At 36.1% G+C, this 20816-nt stretch overlaps 1 protein-coding gene across 1 annotated transcript in view; it reads right to left on the bottom strand.

Moving 5' to 3' along the window:
• Positions 1 to 20816, bottom strand: part of PTPRT (protein tyrosine phosphatase receptor type T) — a gene marked incomplete at both ends in the record, with an annotated part of 698891 nt that overhangs the window by 473997 nt on the left and 204078 nt on the right. Inside the window, one exon of the mRNA XM_081322609.1 lies at positions 3467 to 3592. Coding sequence (XP_081178735.1) covers positions 3467 to 3592 — 126 coding nt within the window. The remainder of the gene's footprint in view (positions 1 to 3466; positions 3593 to 20816) is intronic.

Genomic DNA, 20816 nt, shown 5'->3' with positions numbered 1-20816 from the left:
CTTAAAGACTACTTATTTGTCTGGGACTAGGGTCTTGAGCATATGGAGGGTCTTGTTTCCTGAATATACTAGTATCTAGTAATTCTTGTCTACATATGCATTTAATTCTTCTTTTTGAATTGTGTTTATAATTCTTTTTAATTGATTCTATTATTGTTTTCCACCCAGAGTCATTTGCTTAAGATGGACAGTCATACAAATTGAATAAATAAATGAATTCTCCAAAAGCTAGCACTGGTATCAACAAGACACTTGGACAATGTATACATAACCCGAACTAGACTGTTTCTCTGTGTCATATAATATATGTGGGTATATGTATAATTCTGTATTTATTTATTGATTTTTGTCATATTTATGTAGTGTATATAGGAAGTGGTGAGCTTTTGAGAGCTGAATGAAATGAAATTTCATTTTAATGTATGCTGATTAGTGTACATTTAAAGTGATAATAAAGTTATTTTGTTCTTATTCTATTCTATTCAAAGAAAACAAACATAGATACCTACCCTAACCTTAACCTTTCATCTTTGCAAATGTGTACTCAAATATATTGCTTCTCCTCCATATATTAACTCTGATTCTCATTGGACTAGTCAGTATGCATTATGTTGTTTGCACTACAGTTGTTCCCTGCTAGCATTTTATGCAAGCATATGACAAAATATTCAGATATACAAATGTACATTATGTTGGAAATTAAACTGTACTTTCTTGATACCAAGAAAGATTATTACCATACAATTTGATTTTCATGAAAACTATCTTTGATTCTCAGACACTTGAAAATATTTTCCATTATGTTACATTCTGGAAAATGCTCAACTGATTTGGTTAGTGCCGTGGATGTCTCTTAATTTGCCACCTCATGAAGAACTATAGCTATGAGTGTGCTGCATGGCAAAGAGATAATTTTATGTGAATGAAAAGACACTTAGTCTTCTGATTATATGCAATGAGGATGTAAAACCTGCTATTTATCTTTGAAAAATCATTGTTCTAATGATGAGAAAATAAAGCAATTTGTTTCTATTATTAATAAAGATTGGGTACATTTTATATAGCTATTGATAGTTACTATATGGATGTTTTTTTTGTTTTTCTATTAAATAATTTTCTTTTCTTTCTTTTTTCACACTTAGTGTATATTATTCACCATAATATCTAGTTTTTTTTCCCCCTCCTGACTATATAACTATTATTATTCTATTGTTTCGGGTGGTGCTATAGTTTGTCTTTCGTTATTAAAAATTAAAAATTACTTTTGATGTTTCTAAAGTAGCTTTCTTGTTTTCCAAGATTATTAGTTCCCTAATAACAAAATTTCTTTTGGGAATTTAGAAATGGCAATACTGTTTTCTAGAAACTATTCAGATAATTACATTTACCATTAACCTTGTTTTAGTCTGTCAGGTTTTTATAATTTAATTTAATTTTAATTTTAATTCCATTTATATCCCGCCCTTCTCCAAAGACTCAGGGCGGCTTACAAGCTTAGCAATAGCCTTCATTCTATGTATATGCCTGCTTATTAGGGCTTTCACCCCCCCCCAAGCGGCATTTTTACAAAGTCAGCTTAATTGCCCCCAACAATCTGGGTCCTCATTTTACCTACCTCGGAAGGATGGAAGGCTGAGTCAACCTTGAGCCTGGTGGGATGCGAACCTGCACTAATTGCAGGCAGCTGGTGTTACTTAAGGAGGCATTAGCCCACTGCTCCACGAAGGCTCTACAATCATAACTAATACACTTTAGTTTTTGTACAAAGATTTGAACTAAATTTTATAATATCCTAAACGATTAAAGTCAAATAATAAAATGTTTTATTCAATATATACCGTATAATACAAAAGCAGCTTACATCTATAATTTAAGCAATTAAACAAAGAAAACAAAGAAAATAAGCAAACAAAACAAAACAGAATTAGCTGTTCCAGAAACTTAAAACCTTGGCATGGGAACAACTGCTAAGGGTTACTTGTTCTGGTAAAGTCAAAGAAGCAGTAGCAAAAGAGATAAACCCAAAGTTCTGGAAAGGCACTGTACACATAAAAGGAAACCAACTAAAGCAAGAAAAGAAATTCTACAATGAAACCAAAGGAATGACAACAGCTAATCACTCCTGTAAAAATAGTACAGTATGCCCATTTCTGAAATATTTTGACAACATTAGGTACCAAACTATGAGCTACACCACTATAACCACCCCAGTCAAAAGTCACTCGTGCATATTAGAGAAGAAAATTTAAACTTTCATAAGTACTTCTGGAGATGTTGACATAATTAGACCAAAGGCCCAGAAAAGTTTGATCATTGATGGTACCAGCATTGAAAAAGAAAGTTCTTTATTTTGTGAGAATGCATTCGGTTAGAACCTGGAATGTAAGTGTTATGTATGCAGGCACCTGCATAGCAACAGCCACCAGGGGGCGTTGGCCTGGACAGTTTCGGCGGGAAACCTAGGGCCAACCCCATTGGCTGTTAGCTTACCTGGCCAGGTATATAAGGAGGCCAGGTAGCCCTCATTCCCCAGTTCACTTCCCCTTCCAATAAAGAGCTGAACTCACACACCGGCTGGCGTCTCTCTTGCGTCGGACCCACTACACAATAGTAAGCATCATGGATCAAAGAAAGTTTTAAATTATTAAATGAAAAGGAAGCATATCGAGTGGAATGTTTTTGAAAAAAATAGATCTGTTACTTTAATTCTGATTATTACTTCATATATTTGGGCTTGAGGCTATATGATGGAATGGAACATCAACAATACCACCAAAAAGCTGCTAATATTTTTTCAGCTATAGTGCAATAGATGACAAGATCCTATTGATAAGAATTAGTAGATATTCTTCTACTCAAAGGTAATCATGGATGGTAGCTAATGAAGGCAAATAAAAGTAAAATAGGTTTGCAAGGCTACACTGAAATATTTACAAATATAATGATAGGATAATATTTGAAATAATGTTATTCCAGAATGGACTCCACTAGAAAGTGATGTTTGATGAGCAATGAACAGGCGTTAGAAAATGGATTCAGCAGAAAAATTCTTCTAGTGGATCTCAATAAGGCCCACTCATTCAAAGCCATTTAGAATTTTATAACAAGAAATTTGAACTATGTCCAGAAACAGAAAGACAACTAAATGAATGAGATTGACCTTGATTATATAGTTTACATTTTTAAATTTAAAAAATACACATTAATGTCACCATCAATGTATATTTTTATTTGGAAATTCAAATCAACACACAATAGAAAGGAATCACTGAGAAACACCTGAAAATATGTATACTCTGATTGTCATATGATGCAAATTTTCTAACTATGGTGTGCTAATTTTTATAACTTTCTGTAAAATTGCATGAAAAGCTTATCATTTTATAATCTTATTAACCTATATTTTATAACATTAGGATTAAAAAAAAAATTAAAGGCTTTCTTTTCTGCTATGCTCTGTACTTACCAGTAGGGACAGCTGGATCCATTGTTGGTTTTTCCCAGGTATTAATCTGCTCCCAAGTAAATCCATTGGTCCCTAGTGCCACGCTATAACCACAATTACTGTAATGTTCATCAAACGAACAACCACCTAAGGAGAAAAGAAATGAATAAATACTTCTGTCATAATGACTTCTATCATGTTACTCCATTTAAATCACTGCCTGTTATAAAAACACTACAAGGTAAAAATAAAATAAATTTCTACTGCATTAAGTTCATGCAGTTGCCTTAAGAGAATGTAGCAAAGATTTCTAGATTTTTAATGCATATTTGGAACATATGGAATTGCCTTTTTTAAATTTAATATTTTTGGTACCTTAGATTACTTTCTGAGCCACAGTGTTAAATCTTTATAGTCCAAAGAGTGGTGTCATATGTCAAGCATTAACCTGAAGATTTGTGTTCATGTCACAGTTAACTGTCCTCCAGGCATTGTGCAGTAAAACCTAATGTTAATAAAAGATTATGTACAGTGGAGAAAGACAGCTTCATCTTTGGATAAGCAGCACATTAAAGTTTGACATTCTTCCACCACCTTCATTTTAGTTAGTAAATGTAAAGGCAAGAATGTTAATTACAAATGTTCCAAATGTATCTTTCTGTGATCAATTCTCATTCCTTTCCTGGCTTCTGATTGGCATCTAGTTGGCCATTACTAGTGTAGGACCAGATAGGACTTTTTGGTCCAACCCTATTTTTCACAGTGACCTAACAAATCTATGTAGTAAACTTATAAGAAAATCTGAATGCAGTAGTTTTCCTCCATAATCAATTATCACAAGTGTAGGAGGAGAGACATCTTTGTCTACAGTAGCAGTAGAAGGTCTCTGATAGCACTTTTTCAGACTAATAATTTTTATTAGAAGGCATAGTCAGACTTGTTGGGAGTCAGGCAGCCTATAAGTTCAGTAGATAAATAAATAAACAAGCTTGCTTCATAAGATACAGGCTACTTCCTAAGATGCATGGAACAACAACTGACATAAGATTTACATTGGAATGAGAAAAAGGGAAGGGCAAGGAGAAGAAAAGTTTTGCAGATGCAGGTTGTGTATGAGACAGATCAGTTTATCAATAATTATGTGTAAGAAACCATTTTTTCTAAGATATTTTTAGACAGCCTGAGTTCAGTAAACTTTCATTCACTGGTACGGCTAAAGTCTCATTTTTCAAAAATGAACACTTTGAGATCTGCAGTTGTATGCAGGACAAATGGGACAAAGTTGGTGCAAAAGAATTAATGGACAGAGATTTGGCATCAGAACTCAGAATCAGGATAAAGTAATATCAGAACATTTCAACCTCCCAGAACACTCTGTTGCAGATCTCCCTGAACAGTGCAGAGAAAAAATACAGTGCATTGCTGGAAGTTATAAGTCCTCCTTTCTTAATAAATAGGGGGAAGGCAAGCTACCTTAGGGAAATCACTAGTCTTTGCCTTTGTTGTATAAGCCTGCCTAATGTGTATAAGGAAAAAAAAATCATAACAGAATGCATTCGACCCACCATCCCAATTCCTTTCCCCCCTTAAGAAATGGTTTTAATCATCTGACATGGTAATTATAATATAATTTGCTTCCTCTTCCCAAAAGACACTCAATGTGAAACTCTTTTCACTCTGTAAATTTCAGAAAATACACAGCGCAAATTAGTATTGCTGAAAGAAACCACTGGCTTATTCTGCTATGCTCAGTGCCAAGGACGGGCTGAATAGAGATGTGATTTGACCTCTTACTCCTTGCTGAGAGCCACATGCTTGATCATATACAATGTAAGTAGCCTAGAGTGGCAGTCCATTGTTATTGGACAACAAAAGTGTGTCAACAGAAGGGCCCTTCAAGGTTTCTCAGTTCAGAATTCACCATCTGCTTTATTTTCTGGAAGAAAATAAAACCATACTCTCCTACCTATGATGTATTCTAACTGTGATTCCTTGATGCACAACCCATTTCTTTCTCTATCTGGTAGACTAAAACTATTTCTGGCTGACATTCCAGGAATTAAAAAGAAAAAGAAAAACCCAAATTGTTCACGGCTACTTTTCTCAAATATTTTAGGCTTTTGAGGGAAGATAATTATGAACTTTTTTCAGATGTCTAGTGAAATTTTGAATACATGAATTAATCAGAAACTCTGCACTAAAAACAGAGGAGGAAATACACTCAGAAAAGAGATAGGACTGGCAATTATGTTGCAGCTTTATCTTTTATGTGCTAGGTTAAAATATTTTAACAATAAATAAAATAAATGTGATATTTAAATTTATGTATTTAGTTATTTTTAAAAATCATATGGCTCCCAGCTCATACACAATGACTCATACAACATTCATAGTTAAAATGCACAATTTAACCCCATACCACCACAGGGGCAATAACAGAATTAATCAATTAATGGGGTGCCAAGTCCACTGACAAAACTATCCTTTCAAGACTTTGCAGAAAAGCAACAAGGTACAGGTCAATCTTATCTATGGGAGAATGACATTCCAAAGAGAGGGGCCACCACAGAGAAGGCCCTTTTCCTTGTCCTACCAGATATACTTACTTGGACCTGCTCTGCTTTCCTGCTCTGCTGGGCTGGATAAATAAAATTGAGGAGAGGCACTTTGTCAAATAACCCAAGCCTTGTAGGGCTCTAAAGTAAATAGCCAGCATTTCATATTGCACCTGGAGCCAAATTCACAATTACTACAGCTTCCACAAAAGAAGAGATACATGTGCAAATTTGTTTTTACACAAAACCATGTGAGCCACAGCATTCTGAACAAACTGAAGCTTCCAGATACTTATGGCTGTCCCATGTAGAGTGCATTATAATAATCCAAATGGAGGGGACCAAGGTGTGTCAAAGACATATCCAAATAGAGGGCGTTTGTTGTTTATTTTTTACTTCCTAGTAGAGTCTAAATTTCTGCTATTTTTCTGACAATGTCTCATCTTATTAGTGAATACTAAACTATTTTTTTGAAACTGTCATCAAGTAACATAGACATTGTCAAACCTACAGATCACAGTAACATAAAAAAATATTTTAAAAGAGGAGTCTTAACTGAAGATGGGAAGAAAACCAGATCAGTAAATATAATGCAAAGCATTCAGTGTCTAACTATTAAACGTAAAGGTTTCCCTGTCCAATTGTGTCTGATTCTAGGACGTGGTCCTTATCTCCGTTTCTTGGCCAACTGAGCCAGGGTTGTCCAAAGACATTTTCCATAGCTATGTGACCAAATGGCTATACACCAAAGAAACACAGAATGCTGTTACCTTCCCACTGAAGTGGTACCTATTAATCTACTCACATTCACATTCTTTTGAACATCTAGATAGGCAAGACCTGACACAAAGAAAGAGAACTCACCCCACTGCACTCTGCTTGGATCTTGAACCTGGGCTGTCAGCTTTCCCCACATAAATATTAATAGAAAATCAATGCATAATGCAACTGAGTGAAATTTTACTAAATCAGTAGCAGTCATGGCAGAGCAATCAACAAAGCTGATGTATATGAAAAGAAGATCCCATTAGAAGATTGGAATTAGTGGATTGTTATCACTATGGTCAAGATAGTCAAATCCCAAGATGGAAATGATCTCTAAACAATGACTGCAACTATCATTCAGCATATATCAGCATATATTCTCTATAAATACCCAGAGCCATTGATCAATTGTTTGAGATCTAATATTATAGTAATAACATTATTTTTCTATGGATTCCAAGTACTCCAATGACTCTTGCTAAATTCCCAGGAGTAGATTGTTTTAACAATGTAATTAAATGTATCTCTATCAGGTCATAATTTAATTCCTTGTCAATATCATAACTTGAGCCAAGACAATAAAAAAAGAATACAACAGCATTATCTTTTCATGAAGCAGTTAACTACTTAAGATATGGAGAACACTTTAATAACAGAACACTTTTTAACATTAGCTAATGAGGAATAGCATTGGTACAGTATCTCAATTATGGGCAATCAAAGGATTAACTGATTTTAAAAATGTTAAATAAAGATCCATAGCATAGGGTATGCAAGTATATAGAAAAACTTTCTCTACCCTATAAACCCTGAGAACATTATAGAAAAATGGTCACTTTTAGAAAAGACCTTTTTTTCTTTTACTCAAAACCTGAACGTTTCTTTGTTCAGAAAATTATGACCAATTTTTGTTTTGTTTTTTGGCCAATCACAGACGATCCCATTCATTACACCATTTAGAGGTCTGGCATGTTTTTTTCTTACGGGTGTATATGCCTTATCTGCAGGGAAGGAGAAGAGAGCAGATAGTTTTTATGAGCTTGCCCCTTAAAAAAGAATTTGTGGTTGTTTGGTGATACCAAGATAAATATGTAAATATAAGTAAAGGCTTGTACAAGAAACATTCATATGTCTACCATCCCATACTGGCCAGATAGTTTTCATTAAGCTTCATCTTCCATTTTTCCTCCAGATCCATATACTAGCAAATGTAGTACTATTACATATGCAGTACTTTTTCCTCCAATTTTATCTCCATGTCATCTCTTCTGTGAAATGGGCTTAGCTGAAAGATAGTAACTGATCTATACCACGGGTGTCAAAGTCGATCACATCACGTGATGTATTGGAATGTACTGGGATGTTTTTTGCCTTTGTGGAACAGGTGTGGGCATGGCCTGCTCTTGATGCATCTGGCCTGCAGGCTGCCAGTTTGACAACACTGATCTATACTTACCCAGTGAATTTCTGTACTCAGTGTGGCTGGCCATCATTAAATATTTTAATCGCTACACAGTACTGACTTTGGGCAGAATACAACTTTTGGCAATATGTAGCAAATAAAAACATTTTTAGAAAAAAACCACATATGCAATTTAAACTCCTAAACCTTTCAGCAGGGATGCTCATAGGTTCAACTATTCCTATATGTATGTTCATGTGAAATTTACTCATATTTACTTAGTATGGAAGCTGGTTCCATATTTTAGTTGAACAGAAACAATACATGCATACTTGTCTATCATATTTTTCACTCTTAGGACAAGTAAAGCTATATAACAGGCAAAAGATAGTAAGAAATGGTAAGACAAAATTAAAGAAATTTAAAGCATGACCTAGACAAGATAATATAATTAATTCTATTTCATGCCAATGTCATTTATTATACCTGTCTATAAAGGTAAAGGTAAAGGTTCCCCCGCACATGCGTGCTAGTCGTTTCCGACTCTAAGGGCCCGTGCTCATCTCCGTTTCAAAGCCAAAGAGCCAGCGCTTGTCTGAAGACATCTCTGTGGTCATGTGGCCGGCATGACTAGACGCCAAAGGCACACGGAACGCTGTTACCTTCCCACGGGAGTGGTCCCTATTTTTCTACTTGCATTTTTACGTGCTTTCGAACTGCTAGGTTGGCAGAAGCTGGGACGAGTAACAGGCGCTCACTCTGTTACGCGGCACTCGGGATTCGACCCGCCAAACTGCCGACCTTCTGATCGACAGGCTCAGCATCCTAACCCACTGAGCCACTGCGTCCCTTATACTTGTCTATATCTTTACATAAATACAACATACTTCTTTTAAACTGTCAGTTGCTATTATATTGAATCCACATTCTTAATCTAACTCTTCCAGTGTACTGCACACACTTCTGAAATAACTTCTGCTTTCGGCTTTTGTTTCTCTGACATATACAACTCTCACCTCCCAATAACATTAAATTGGCTGAGTCAACCTTGTCATTATACATTTTACTGCATCATGCATATTATTTGAGGTCTCTGCCATCATCTGCAGCACCATCTGCATTCAAATAGATAATACAGGTATTCTTCAAATTATGGTCACAGTTGATCCCAAAATTTTGGTTGCTAAGTGAGATAGTTGTTAAGTGACTCCCCCCCATTTTATGACCTTTCTTGTCATAAAAATGAATTAAGTGAATCACTGAAGTTTTTAAGTTAGTAAACACATTGTTGAGTGAATCTAGCTTTCTCAATGGCGTTGCTTGTCAAAAGGTGATCACATGATCACAAGATCATGACTGAGGGGTTTTAATTATTTAATTAATGGGGTTTTAGTCTAAATTCAGGGATTTAATTTAATCTTAGTTTTAATTGATTTTAATTTTGTATGTGATGTATTTTAATTTTTTAATTTTTCCCTGTAAACCGCCCTGAGTCCTACGGGAATAGGGCGGTATATAAATTTAAATAATTAATAAATAAATAAATAGATAGATAGATAGATAGATAGATAGATAGATAGATAGATAAATAAATAAATAAATAAATAAATAAATAAATAAATAAATAAATAAATAAATAAATAAATAAATAAATAAGATACTGAAACCATCCTGACTATGAACCAGTTACCAAGCATCCGAATTTTGATCAAGTGACCATGGGCATGCTGCAACAGTTGTAAGTGTGAAAAATGGTCATATGTCACTTTTTTCAGTAACATTCTAACTTCAAACAGTCATTAAATGAACTGTTGCAAGTCAAGGATTACTTGTATATTCATTCCTACAACAACATGCCTCTATCACCATCAAAATTATTCCTTATACATTTATCCGTAAATGCATTAAGCAACCAAAGAAATATCGTACATACTACTCCCTTCAGAATGCTGGGCTATTTGTTGCATGTTCTATTTACTCTTACTCATGCTTTAATAATATATTTTATCATATCAAACAACCAATCTTCAACTCAGGACTCATGCAAATAAATCAACATGTTTTTAATAAACTTTATTTCTCATCTTTGTACATTTCTCAAAAAGCTGAACAGAAAAAAAAATCATCTATACACTGTACACTCCATCCTGATATAAAACCACACCCTATTTCCTATAATTGCATTCACCTCTTTTACACTTTTGATCAAATTATAGCAAGTCTCCATTACAGACACGTTTAACAGATTTTAAATTTCTATACTCTCTTTGTAGGAAACTTTAGAAAGGAAGTAGTATTGTATTGCAGTTTAAGTAAGAAGAGGCAACCCAGCTCAGATGTGACAGTTGTGGAAATGGAGTGGTTCAAGAAGACTCCATATTACTGTAATTAACTTACTATAAGTGAGACTAGAAATTTACAGTTTTCAAGACTGTTTTTATCTCAAATTAGCATCAAATTCCTTTCTGAAATCTGTGTAGTTTGTGTTTCTTTGGTTTGCAACTGACATACTCTGCTTTCCCCCCTTTACATAGGAAAAAAAATGGTTTCTTCCAAATGTTCAACAAAGATGCAGTCTTTATAGAAGTAGTCCTTGAATTATGATGGCAATTGGGATCAGAATGTCTGTTTTTAAGCGACACAATCATAAAGTGCAATGTCATATGGCTGCATTGCTTAGCAACAGCAATCCCAGCAGTCCCCATTGCCAATATTAATTAAATTCCACTGGGCATTCTCCCTGATCCAAGCCATTCCTAGTTTGATCTCCCCCAGCCTCAAGGCTAAGTTGGGTAAGGGACTGCCTCCTTTGCCTCCTGTTCAACTCCCCCCACCTGCCTAGCTCCCCATATCTGTCATTTTGGATAAACAGCATTTCTTGGCAGTACCTTAAGTCCCTGGGCCTTTAGCAGTCTCTGACAGTCACCCTCTCTCACTCCTAACCCTAACCCTCTACTTCAGCCCCCATGGTACTGCCACAGTTCTCTGTTACATTTCATTCTGTGCTGATATAAATCACTAACCCAAGTCTAGTCAGCATGACCAGTGATGAAACAGGCTGGGAAAGTACTTCAGCAACATTGGTTGGGGAAAGGGTATAACTTTCATAGAACATAGAATCATAGTGCTGGAAGAGACCTTGGAGATCTTCTGGTACAATGTTCCAGGAAAGAGAGGCCATCTTGGTCAAATGGTTTTCCAGTCTAATTTTGAAAACCTCCAGTGGTGGAGTACTCACAACTCATAGTACACCATCAATCTACTTTTTTCCTTATAACTCTACAAAGAATCCAACTTTGGGGAAGTGTTCTGTTAATAATAAGTCATTGTTATTACCTATTACAACAGATCCTGATACAGTTTCTTGATTTATTTTGACATCAGCAGTGTCTTTTATTTTATACCAAGAATTCCACTGCTCTAATCATTTTAACCAAGACAAGAAACAAGCCATCTGGTCTCCCAAGAAGCAAGAAAAATGAACAACTTATCTCTCAGAATTAAAAGAAAAACTCAAAAGCTCACAGGCCCATTGCAAGCTCACAATAATCACTTATCATGACAAAGACTGAAATAATCCTCATTTTACATTGCAGACTAGTATCAATGTTACTGCTTCTTTGAAATATCTTAATTCATTTTGAACAGACCTATTATCAGTTACTGAAGCTTGCCCCTGCGTTAAATGTAAACTGGTCTGGCATAAATTGAGAGCTTCCTTTGAATATATAATTGAATTTGTAGAACTGTGTGCTGGGGGTACACAGAGCTGATAAAAATGACCTCACATCAATAGATCTAATTCAATAAGTAAAATAATGGAACTGCACATCCTAATTAGCTTTTGATTTTTTTTTTACTTTAACAGATTCAATTAGTGGATTTTTTTTTTGTAAATTCACCCAATCTCAAAAACTCATAGACTAAAAGAATTCTAAACTGAAAAAGAAATTAAGTTTGTAAAGCTGGACTGATTGAAAAATGTGCATCTCTGAAACAAATATAACAGCAATTATTACAACAACAGTTTCTACTGCTCCAATAGAAATAACACAATGATGTTTGCATTCCTGTTTTTTGTACTGTACATAATACTGGAACCTTAATGGCTAACTTATTTGTTGGGACCTTATTCCAAACGCATTTTTGAGGTTATTCTGTTGGAAGCTAATACTACAATTCTGGAACCTTTATGGGCAATGTCCAAAAGCTTGGATGGATAGTGATGATTGCTGGAGCTTTTTTAATGGGTCGTATTTTGAGGGGTCCTTGGTGCTCTCTGAGCTTGGTTGTTTTCTTGCAGACGTTTCATTACCCAAACTAGGTAAGATCATCAAGACTAGCAATCATAATATTACCTAGTTTGGGTAATGAAATATCTGCAAAAAAACATCCAAGCTTAGAGAGCACCAAGTATCCCTCATTTTCATCCTGAGCTACAAATATTCTCTTTTATTGAAATCATACTTTTCCAAAACACAATCGAAGTTCATCTTGCTACAGTCTAATGGTCAAATGCTTACCATCACAAAACACAGCCATGTATAGCAGAATGTTTGGAAGGGGTCTTTACTCATATTAGCTTGTTGCAGAAGTAAGAAACAGGTTTATAATAAAGATGGACAGATATAAACCAAGGACCAGATACATTTGGGCATCACTCATATATCCAAGAAAAATACCTCTGCCACATTCTATTTTTGCAACACATCTTCTCTCAACAATGAATCCTTCTTCCTGTATATCTAAAAACAATGATGAGTTAAAGTTTGACAACATAGAAATGAGTAAAAAGCATATATTAAACCAAGCTTTGACAACCTCTTGCTTTAGGGACATAACCAATTAATAAATCTCTCTTTTGTGGTCTCCAAGCTCCCTTCAACTTGTTGTTGTTGTTAGCTGCAAAGTCGTGTCCGACCCATCGCGACCCTATGGACAACATTCCTCCAGGCCTTCCTGTCTTCTACCATCTTCTGGAGTCCATTTAAGCTCACGCCTACTGCTTCAGTGACTCCATCCAGCCACCTCATTCTCTGTCGTCCCCTTCTTCTATTGCCCTCGATCTTTCCCAGCATTAGGCTCTTCTCCAGTGAGTCCTTCCTTCTCATTAGGTGGCCAAAGTATTTGAGTTTTAGCTTCAGGATCTGGCCTTCTAAAGAGCAGTCAGGATTGATCTCCTCTAGGACTGACCGGTTTGATCGCCTTGCAGTCCAAGGGACTCGCAGGAGTCTTCTCCAGCACCATAGTTCAAAGGCCTCAATTCTTTGGCGCTCAGCCTTTCTTATGGTCCAACTTTCACTGCCATACATTGCAACTGGGAAGACCATAGCCTTGACTATACGCACTTTTGTTGACAGGGTGATGTCTCTGCTTTTTAGTGTGCTGTCTAGATTTGCCATGGCTTTCCTCCCCAGGAGCAAGCGTCTTTTAATTTCTTGGCTACAGTCCCCATCTGCAGTGATCTTGGAGCCCAGGAAAACAAAATCTGTCACTACCTCCATTTCTTCCCCATCTATTTGCCAGGAATTGAGAGGGCCAGTTGCCATGATCTTGGTTTTCTTAATGTTAAGTTTCAACCCAAGTTTTGCACTCTCCTTCTTCACCCGCAAGAAGAGGCTCTTTAGTTCTTCTTCACTTTCTGCCATTAGAGTGGTATCATCTGCGTATCTTAGGTTGTTGATATTTCTTCCGGCAATCTTAATTCCAACTTTTGATTCATCTAGCCCTGCCTTTCTCATGATGTGCTCTGCATATAAGTTAAATAGGCAGGGCGACAGTATACAGCCTTGCCGGACTCCTTTCCCAATTTTGAACCAATCAGTGGTTCCGTGTCCAGTTCTCACTGTTGCTTCTTGACCCGCATATAGGTTTCTCAAGAGACAAATAAGATGGTCTGGTACTCCCATCTCTTTAAGAACTTGCCACAGTTTGTTATGATCCACACAATCAAAGGCTTTAGCATAGTCAATGAAGCAGAAGTAGATGTTTTTCTGGAACTCCCTAGCTTTCTCCATGATCCAGCGTATGTTGGCAATTTGATCTCTAGTTCCTCTGCCTCTTCGAAATCCTGCCTGTACTTCTGGTAGTTCTCGATCCACATACTGCTGAAGTCTAGCTTGTAGGATTTTAAGCATGACTTTACTAGCATGAGAAATGAGTGCAATGGTGCGATAGTTTGAACATTCTTTGGCACTGCCTTTCTTTGGAATTGGAATGTAAACTGATCTTTTCCAATCCTGTGGCCACTGTTGAGTTTTCCAAATTTGCTGGCAAATTGAGTGTAGCACTTTTACTGCACTGTCTTTTAAGATTTTGAATAGCTCAGCTGGAATACTGTCACCTCCACTAGCTTTGTTGTTGCTCAGCTTTTCTAAGGCCCACTTCACCTCACATTCTAGGATGTCTGGCTCGAGGTCAGTGACCACATCATTGTGATTATCTGGGACGTTAAGCTCATTCTTGTATAGTTCTTCTGTGTAATTTTGCCACCTCTTCTTAATCTCTTCTGCCTCTGTTAGGTCCCTGCCATTTTGGTCCTTTATCATGCCCATTTTTGCATTAAACGTTCCCTTCATCTCTCCAATTTTCTTGAAAAGATCTCTGGTCCTCCCTATTCTATTGTTTTCTTCTATTTCTTTGCACTGTTCATTTAAGAAGGCATTCTTATCTCTTCTAGCTATTCTCTGGAATTCTGCATTCAATTGGGCATATCTATGTTTTTCTCCCTTGCCTTTCGCTTCCCTCCTTTCCTCAGCTATTTGCAAAGCTTCCTCAGACAGCCATTTTGCTTTCTTGCATTTCTTTTTCTTTGGGATAGTTTTGGTTGCTACCTGTTGTACAATGTCGCGAACCTCTGTCCATAGTTCTTCAGGCACTCTGTCTATCAGATCTAATTCCCTTCAACTACAACTGCTAAAAATCATTGGTGTTTTCCTCTCATTTTGAAGCAGAAATGACACATCAATTATAATATGTGTTAAGCCATAAATATATATTAAGCCTTAAATTGTAAAGTGTGGTAGACTAAAATGAGATTGTCTTTCACCAAGATTATGTGACACAATTACCATATTACAGTATAAACTCAATACCTCCTGTTTTCATATCATTTTCCATGCTCTGCCATGTACCTGATATAGGCAACAGATCTGGAATATACATTTGGGGAAGAAGGCAGCAGCTGGAAAGCAAGAGGAAACAGAAGTTGGTTTAAGGGAGACTTCTGGTCTTGTGTCGTAGTGACACGGCCAAGGGTTTGCCCCTGCCTGGGGACCCTAAATGGGTCTAAAGTTGCCCTAGAGAGATGACAAAGAAGGAAGGGCCCCCTGATGTTCACAGAATGATGGCAGTTGATCTGTTTGATCTGGGGAGAAGTCCTCCAACCTGACAGGAGAGTTACCAGCAGCCAAAGTCTGGTGGCTCAGTGGGTTAGGATGCTGAGCTTGTCGATCAGAAGGTCGGCAGTTTGGCGGGTCGAATCCCGAGTGCTGCATAACAGAGTTACTCGTTACTCGTCCCAGCTTCTGCCAACCTAGCAGTTCGAAAGCACATAAAAATGCAAGTAGAAAAATAGGGACCACTACAGTGGGAAGGTAACAGCATTCTGTGCGCCTTTGGTGTCTAGTCATGCCAGCCACATGACCACGGAGATGTCCTCAGACAAGCGCTGGCTCTTCGGCTTTGAAACGGAGATGAGCACCGGCCCCTAGAGTCGGAAACAACTAACACGCATGTGCGGGGGAACCTTTACCTTTACCTTTAAAGTCCAAAAACACCAACAAGAAAAACTGTGAACAGCGTGCTTGGAACTGGGTGAGAATATTGATCTTCTCTGTCCTATTTTGTAACTAATTTCATGGAAGCAAAAAATCCTCTGAAAGTGAGAAGGGAGGGGACCACACCCCCACCCTTCCATAGACAGAAGCAGTGAATAAATCTTTATGGGGGACAGAAATATATTGAAATGAAGTTAATAATACTATAGTCTGGATAAATCTGAAAATTATGAAACCTATTAAGATTTCACATCTGAAAGAGTGTTGATGAAATTATAAGAAAGTAATTCTTTGTTTTAAAATTTGAAAAATGAATTGCTACTGACATCTAGTGGAGTATTAGAGCATAAAACTACAGCTGCATTCAGTCAGAAATTGGCAAGACACCCAGAAATAGAGAACAACTTGTTCCTTTGAACCTCAGTGACTTCTAGCCAAACAGAGAACAGCTGGGAACAAAAGAAAGAAAATACACTGGGATATCTACTACAGAGTGAGAACTACATTTGTTTTAAAAGCTGTTGATCTTCTAGGATTATAAATACTTATAGAACTGTGATTTCTAAGCTTAAGAATTGCTTGCAGAGAAAGAAAAATCTTGATTTTGGCTAATCTTCTAGGGGGGGAACTTACTGGAAAGCTCTTAGGTGGCTAAACATTCTGGACTGCAGTTTTGGCTGGCTGACAATTGTAAGCCTCCTAAATAGAAGAACTGTTACAAAATACTGATGTTGGTGGTGCTCTGACAATTGGAAACACATTGGATTATAAAAGTCATATATAAAGATAAGAACTATATAAGATTTGGTTGTTTGGACTTTAAGATTGGCTAGTTTGACAAAGCTAATCACAGAGACTATGATACTAGTGAAAGACTATCTGGAGGGGGAAATAAAATGGATGTTGCATACCCATCTAAAAGTGACAGGAAGCCACACCTGATATTCCCTTCTGAAGGCCTCAGGCTGGAACATCAGAGATATGCAGGAGCAAAACTCCAAGATAAGGCAAATACATTCCAGGAGGAAATATATGCAATGCTGTGACAGATTCAAATGACAATTGTATCAAACCATGATGAGATTCAAAACAACTTTGATGACATAAATGAGTACATTTCTAATCTAAACTTACAATTAAAAAACTCTCAGAAATCAATGATAAAGAATGAACAAACAAATCAGATAACAGAACATAAACCAGAGGAAAGTGACCCAAATAGAGAAGTTACAAACCAAGAGAACCACAATTTATTACAAACAAAAGAAAATTTGCAAGATTTTGTTACAGCAAAGGAAAGGGAAAAGATATTTTATCTTTTAGGACTTTAAAACAAACTCGAGCATAAGAAATAAGATCTAACAAAATGGATTATAGAGCTTCCAGGAGAATCATTAGAGTTTGGGAGACAAAAAACACACTTATCCTACTTATTTTGTCTTTCCTATTCCCAACAACATTCACAAAAATACAGGAAAAATCCCCTGGCAAGCTGAACATACTGACTTGGAAAGCTACTTGGCAAAAGAAGAAGGCTAGAATTAGATTCAAGAGATTTAATTCAACTTACCAGATGGGTACTATACGATTAAACGCTTGTTTGAATATGGTTAAAAGAATAGATAAATTTTGGATATAAAGGGGCCCTACAGTAAGAGGGATAAGATATACAAGTAGTATAGTACCTTTTATGATATATGAAATGTAAAAATATAGGGATGGTGTAGGTGAATGAAAAGTTTGGATATTTAAAGGTAATTTCTTATACAGTGGTCCTCATTTAAAGATGACTTATTCAGAGACCGTTAGAATTTACAAAGGTGCTGAGTGAATGATACTTATGACAAATCCTTATACTTGTTGAAGCCACAGCCCTGCAGTGAAATGTTCATCAACCAGATGCTCAGTGCCTGGATCACAATTACAACATCACAGTATCCTATTTTTGCACTGGAGTCAGAAGCACTGAGGCACTTCTGGGTTGAAAAGATTAGCTGGTGACATCATTATTACCCTGAAGACACCCATTTGGGGGAAACTTTCATGTCCCTGGCAGGAGCTGGAGTGAAGGATGAGAGTTCAACCCTGCCTCATGGCAGCTCTTGGGTCTCAAATGCCAGTTTGCTAACCTCCTGCACAGTGTTCCAACCACTCAAGCCACAGTGCTCCTTTACAGCATGCTATGATCAAACAAAGTTACTGGGGAAATGCAGAAGGCCACAAATGGCGACCACGTGACCTCCTCACATAATGACCCATAATGATTCATTAATAACAGATATTAAAAGTGCTGGAATTTCTGTCATTAAGCAGTACAGTCACATTGCCAAAACCCATCAGGCACACAAGTTTATTGAAGCCTGGCATTCTACCAACAGGTCCATCAAAGTCATAAGACCAGAATCAATCTTGTGATTCAATCAGTATTATGATTCAATCAACCTTGTGACTCAATCAGTCTTGTGATTCAATCAGTCACAAGACCAGCTGACTGCCCAGGAGCTATATAAATGAACAAGACACTTCATCCAAAAACCCTGCTACAGATGTTATCTAGTTTGGTAATGAAATGTCTGGGAGCTAAATAACAAGCTCAGAGACCCCTGCCAAAACCTACAACCTGAGCTATGAATATTTTCACCAATTTCTAACTTTTGTCTTTGTTAAGTGATAAAAGTTAAGTGGGACCTACTGTATATATACTGTAGTTTCTCTTTCTATCTCCAAAATACCTCAAAGTATTCTATGTTAAGATGCCTATTACTAATAAGATTGGGAATGATGGAGACAAGTTATTCACTCACAGCATCAGTGGAATTCTGTCTTCTAGAAATGCAATGCAAATTGATATAATTAAGGAAAAAGAACTACCATTCTTGATCTCATTTGCTGTTCATTTTCTCCATAAACAACTCAACTACTCCTATTAGATTCTCTTTTTCCCTACCCCAATCAGTATTTTATTTCTTAACACAGATTAATATGCTACATATTAATCACATTGATATATAGATTTCTAAAAAGCACAGGCAAACTGTTTCACTCTTAGAACTATAGTTTCAAGTGCTTGAGGTTTCAAGGATTCAAGACAATTCAAGAATTTTGTTCTGATCTTATTAAAACCTGGCCATTCATCATGAGTGCTCTAATCATAAAACAAAACTTGAACTTTGCCAAAACAGGCTATTATGATTGACCTCAAGATTGGCTATTTATATATTGTGAAATTGAAGTCAACGATATGTTGTTTGAAAGCATTGTCCCTTTTTTAAAAATTGTAAATAAATACCTAAGAGTTTGGTCAAATAGAACCCAGCAACTAAGAACTTTTTCATTTCTGACTGGAAAACAATTAGGAGTAATGAATTATAATTAAAATTAGAAATTTAAGGAAAAGAAACAACTCAAGAATCTAATATTATGAAGTTGTAACTTTTCCATTTTCCCCCGAGCATTTTGTAAAATTCATTTGTAATACAAATATATCAATTCTGTAATAAGAGCATGTGATTATATTATTGCAATACAGTACCTTTACTGCCATCTGTTCTACTTCCAGACAGAATATGAATAATTAAAGTGCAGATTATGATCTATTAAGCTGTATAATGATTACGAGCCAGAAGATATGAACCATCACATTCTCCTCTGCTGGTGTGCCCAAACTTTAAAAATCTTGCAAAAAGCTCCAATATCAATACCACCATAATAAAAAAAACCATTTGATTGAAAAAGGGAAAAACCGTAATAGCAGCTTCCAGCTTTGGAACTCACTGCCAGTGGAATTTTTTTTGTTCCTCAACCAAATGAAAAGAAATATTTTTCAGGCAGGCATTTCACATTTAATCTGATTTATCTCCCAAGTTAAGTTTTAATTGATTTCTTGTTATTTATGTACTTAATTATTTTCTTTCTAATTGCTTCATTTATGTTTAATTCTAACTGCATTTAACTGTATTATTATTATTAGCTGCCCTGAGCAAAACTACAATGGAAAAATGGATGTATATTTAATAAATTATATTTATTATATAATAAAATACACAATATATTTGTGGGATTCTTGGTTTTCCTCTAAGTTTGTTTGCTTTTTTGCAGATGTTTCGTTACCCACCTAGGTAACATCAGCAGTGCTAGAAGTGAGTGGAATTTACTCCCTGCTTATATACAAGTGGCTTTCCCTAGCATGTACAAATTATAATAATTGTAAAGGGAAGTACCCAGCTATAAGAGTCAGTGCTTCTTTGGAACTGATTTCCTCAACCAGACGCTGTCCAGGTGTGTTGGACAGAAATGCACATATTGGTTAAGGAATAAAGTTACTACAGGATGATATCATGTTTTGTATATAACCTTATTCTAGCCTTGGTCTTAGATGGTTTCTATCAGATATTGGGAAAGAGTACAGACACAAATGCAGAGTTAGGGATAGATGTCAATTTCAGTTTCTTTCCCTTACTCTTTCAGACAAATGGATCAAATTTGGTTTCTCAAATTTGTGATTTCTTTTAAAAATATGTGTTTATTTTGGTTCCCTTTTTTTTCCAAATATACACTTTTTTGCAATTTTTTCTAGCAGACAGAGTTTTTTGGAATAATAAATACTTCATTTGCTATTATTAAGCATTTCTGAACATGTATTTGGTGAAATCATTCATCATTATACAAGTTGCCCTTATACAATTTGATATAGTTTTAAAATAATCAGTGACTTGCATTGAAAAATACAAAAGGTGCAAATGTAGAATAATTAAGTCATTCTATGTATATCAATTCAGTCATGTGAAATTAGATAGATTGAATTCAAAAGCAACTAGTGCTAAAGGTCATTTCTACCCTCCATACAACTTACTCTTTAAGATCAATGAAAT

This window comes from Vipera berus (genome assembly GCF_964194415.1).
Source record: "Vipera berus genome assembly, chromosome: 3".
NCBI classification, from domain to species: domain Eukaryota; kingdom Metazoa; phylum Chordata; class Lepidosauria; order Squamata; family Viperidae; genus Vipera; species Vipera berus.
Note: the sequence above shows the minus strand (reverse complement) of the source record. Positions and strands in the feature narration are given on the sequence as shown.